We start from the raw sequence: 992 nt of genomic DNA, 5'->3' as shown, positions 1-992 counted from the left end.
TCCCACGGCGGCTGCTTCGTGGGGGAGCGGGGGGTCAGGGGACAGTGACGGGAGGGGCCCATGGGTGGCAGACTTGGGGGACACGGCCTGGAGATGGCAGTGAGCAGGGACAAGGTGGGTCCTGGGTGGGGTGATGTTGGGGAGCCCAGAGGAATCACAGACCGGGGGGATAAGGGTGGTGACAGGGCCCATAGAGGGGTGTTTTGCGGGGGACAGTGGTGAAGTGGAGGCACTCCTGCGGCATTCCCAGGGACACAATGCCTGGGCTCTGGGGAGGGGAGAGGGTGGCAGGTCCCTGGAGGTGATGTGTCTCGTGGAACCCTACGGATGGAGAGGTTATTGGGGGGGTTCCATGCCTGCACTGCCGCTCCCCCATGCACCCAGGGCCTGGAGCGGACAGAGCATGAGGGCTTCGGTGGGGGTAACACAGCCTGGGAGGAGGAGAAGCTGTCCAAGTACCAGCACAGGTAAGTGACCCCAGTGAGGGGCTGGGGCAGTCCAGCTGCTGCAGATGTCATACCCCACACTGGCTTGTGTCCCTGCAGTGAGACTCGTCTGCTGGAGGTGCTGGAGGGTGTCTGTGCCCCCTCAGACTTCGCCTGTCACCAACTGCTGGAGCGGAGTGAGGAGCATGTGGAGCAGTGGTGGTTCCATGAGTGAGTCTGGGGACAGGGACAGGGGGATGGCAAGGGGCACAGGCGGATGGCAGGGGGCTGAGTGCTGTGTCTTCCTCTCCCCAGGCAGCAGCAGCACCCTGACTTTTTCCAGTGGCTGTGTGTGGACAGGATGATGCTTTGCTGCCCGCCCGGCACCTACGGCCCGGACTGCCGGTGTGAGTAACTGTGGGTGAGCGGGTGCTGGTGGGGCTGGAGGGGCTCCCTGGCTGTTGCCCTCTGTGCCAGCCGGCTGGTGTCTCCCCGTGCAGCCTGTGCGGGCGGGCCCCGGCAGCCCTGCAGCGGCGATGGGCGATGCGATGGTGGCGGCCCGCGCCG

The 992-nt window shown here is 65.8% G+C and overlaps 1 protein-coding gene across 1 annotated transcript in view; it reads left to right on the top strand.

Annotated features, from left to right (window-relative positions):
- Positions 1 to 992, top strand: part of LOC102040489 — a gene marked incomplete at its 5' end in the record, with an annotated part of 11,203 nt that overhangs the window by 8,368 nt on the left and 1,843 nt on the right. The window contains 4 exons of the mRNA XM_031056323.1: positions 251 to 467; positions 546 to 656; positions 741 to 832; positions 926 to 992. Of these exons, the coding sequence (XP_030912183.1) occupies positions 251 to 467; positions 546 to 656; positions 741 to 832; positions 926 to 992 (487 nt within the window). The remainder of the gene's footprint in view (positions 1 to 250; positions 468 to 545; positions 657 to 740; positions 833 to 925) is intronic.

The sequence above is a fragment of the Geospiza fortis genome, unplaced genomic scaffold (genome assembly GCF_000277835.1).
Source record: "Geospiza fortis unplaced genomic scaffold, GeoFor_1.0 scaffold70, whole genome shotgun sequence".
Taxonomy (NCBI): domain Eukaryota; kingdom Metazoa; phylum Chordata; class Aves; order Passeriformes; family Thraupidae; genus Geospiza; species Geospiza fortis.
The sequence above is the reverse complement of the archived record's forward strand: the minus strand, read 5'-3'. Positions and strand labels throughout refer to the sequence as shown.